This window comes from Sycon ciliatum, chromosome 4, assembly GCF_964019385.1.
Source record: "Sycon ciliatum chromosome 4, ocSycCili1.1, whole genome shotgun sequence".
Classification (NCBI taxonomy): Eukaryota; Metazoa; Porifera; class Calcarea; order Leucosolenida; family Sycettidae; genus Sycon; species Sycon ciliatum.
This window is the reverse complement of record NC_088646.1, coordinates 31,626,907-31,628,837: the sequence shown is the minus strand read 5'-3', so window position 1 is coordinate 31,628,837 and position 1,931 is coordinate 31,626,907. Positions and strand designations below refer to the sequence as shown.

The following is a 1,931-nucleotide window of genomic DNA, read 5'->3' as shown; positions in this document are numbered from 1 at the left end:
ATTGTAGCAAGGCTGCGTTGACTAGTGGGAGAGAAGACACTGAGGAAAATGCCCAAGTAATATCAAGACAAAGGTGTGGAGCCCGCTGTCCGTCACTTATGTTGCAGTGCTCCAGGTCTGCAGCCCAATCTGGACAGTGAGTGTACAGCTATGACAAAGACAAGCATGTGTCCGTTGTGACTCGGAGTACATGTACTCACACACACACTATGTCATCACAATGGAACAACAGCACTGCAGACCTTGGGCCTCCTCCACACTGCATTGAGTCTACTCCTCCACACTGCATTGAGTCTACTCCCCTTGGGCCTCCTCCACACTGCATTGAGTCTACTCCCCTTGGGCCTCCTCCACACTGCATTGAGTCTACTCCTCCACACTGTATTGAGTCTACTCCCCTTGGGCCTCCTCCACACTGCATTGAGTCTACTCCACACTGCATTGAGTCTACTCCACACTGCATCGAGTCTACTCCCCACACCCCACCTTGGGCCTCCTCCACACTGCATCGAGTCTAGTCCCCACACCCCACCTTGGGCCTCCTCCACACTGCATTGAGTCTACTCCCCACACCCCACCTTGGGCCTCCTCCACACTGCATTGAGTCTACTCCCCACACCCCATACGTGTGGCAACACTGCCACGATCTGGCCAGTTTCCAGTGTAATACGGACCTGGCAGTGGGCTATAGCAAGAAACTGTACGGCTCACCTCTGCAAGTGCTGCATCAGCGTGTAGAGTGTGATGCGGTTGTGATCGGGAAGATCCTGTACAAGCTCCATCAGCTGGTTGGCATCTCCTACAGTGAGCAAAACACAAGACAGTCACTGACACTGACACTGACACTGGCATAGGACACATCATCACTGTTGTTCACCTGCTCTGACTGACTGAAAGGAATGTACACTGTATGGCCGGGTCTGCCATGCTCAACCAACCAGAGGTCTCGGCATCTTCGAATGGAATGGCAGACGCATACTCTGCCAGCGTCCTTACCTCGAGCCTCCAAGAATGAATTGTAGCTTTCGGACACAATGAGCGGCCTCGGCAGCGAGCCGAAGAAGACGGGGATGTTGCCCGCCCAACAGTTGATATCCGCCCATCGCTTGTCGTTGATATCGACTTTATCTGGATCTGCATGCAACGAAAGCCAAAAAGCAGTGCATCCAAAGAGATACCGTAGGCACATGCACGTCAGAGACCAAGATTGACCACCAAACACCATGACCGCTTGGTAAGGAGAGGACATGGCTACAGCCATGCCGTTGCAGTGAGGTGCTAAGAGCAGTCAATGGTGGCAGGCTGGTAGCATTGAGGTGCTAAGAGCAGTCAATGGTGGCAGGCTGGTAGCATTGAGGTGCTAAGAGCAGTCAATACTGCCAGGCTGGTAGCATTGAGGTCCTAAGAGCAGTCAATACTGAGTGCCAGGCTGGTAGCATTGAGATGCTAAGAGCAGTCAATGGTGGCAGGCTGGTAGCATTGAGGTGCTAAGAGCAGTCAATGGTGCCAGGCTGGTAGCATTGAGGTGCTAAGAGCAGTCAATGGTGGCAGGCTGGTAGCATTGAGGTGCTAAGAGCAGTCAATGGTGCCAGGCTGGTAGCATTGAGGTGCTAAGAGCAGTCAATACTGAGTGGCAGGCTGGTAGCATTGAGGTGCTAAGAGCAGTCAATACTGCCAGGCTGGTAGCATTGAGGTCCTAAGAGCAGTCAATACTGAGTGGCAGGCTGGTAGCATTGAGGTGCTAAGAGCAGGCAATACTGAGTGCCAGGCTGGTAGCATTGAGGTGCTAAGAGCAGTCAATACTGCCAGGCTGGTAGCATTGAGGTCCTAAGAGCAGTCAATACTGAGTGGCAGGCTGGTAGCATTGAGGTCCTAAGAGCAGTCAATACTGAGTGGCAGGCTGGTAGCATTGAAGACCAATACAGTACATG

The 1,931-nt window shown here is 52.7% G+C and overlaps 1 protein-coding gene across 1 annotated transcript in view; it reads right to left on the bottom strand.

The window, feature by feature from the left end:
• LOC135815641 (phosphatidylinositol 3-kinase regulatory subunit alpha-like) overlaps positions 1-1,931 on the bottom strand; it is a gene marked incomplete in the record, with an annotated part of 58,930 nt that overhangs the window by 46,583 nt on the left and 10,416 nt on the right. Inside the window, 2 exon segments of the mRNA XM_065328962.1 lie at positions 712-799; positions 997-1,134. Coding sequence (XP_065185034.1) covers positions 712-799; positions 997-1,134 — 226 coding nt within the window.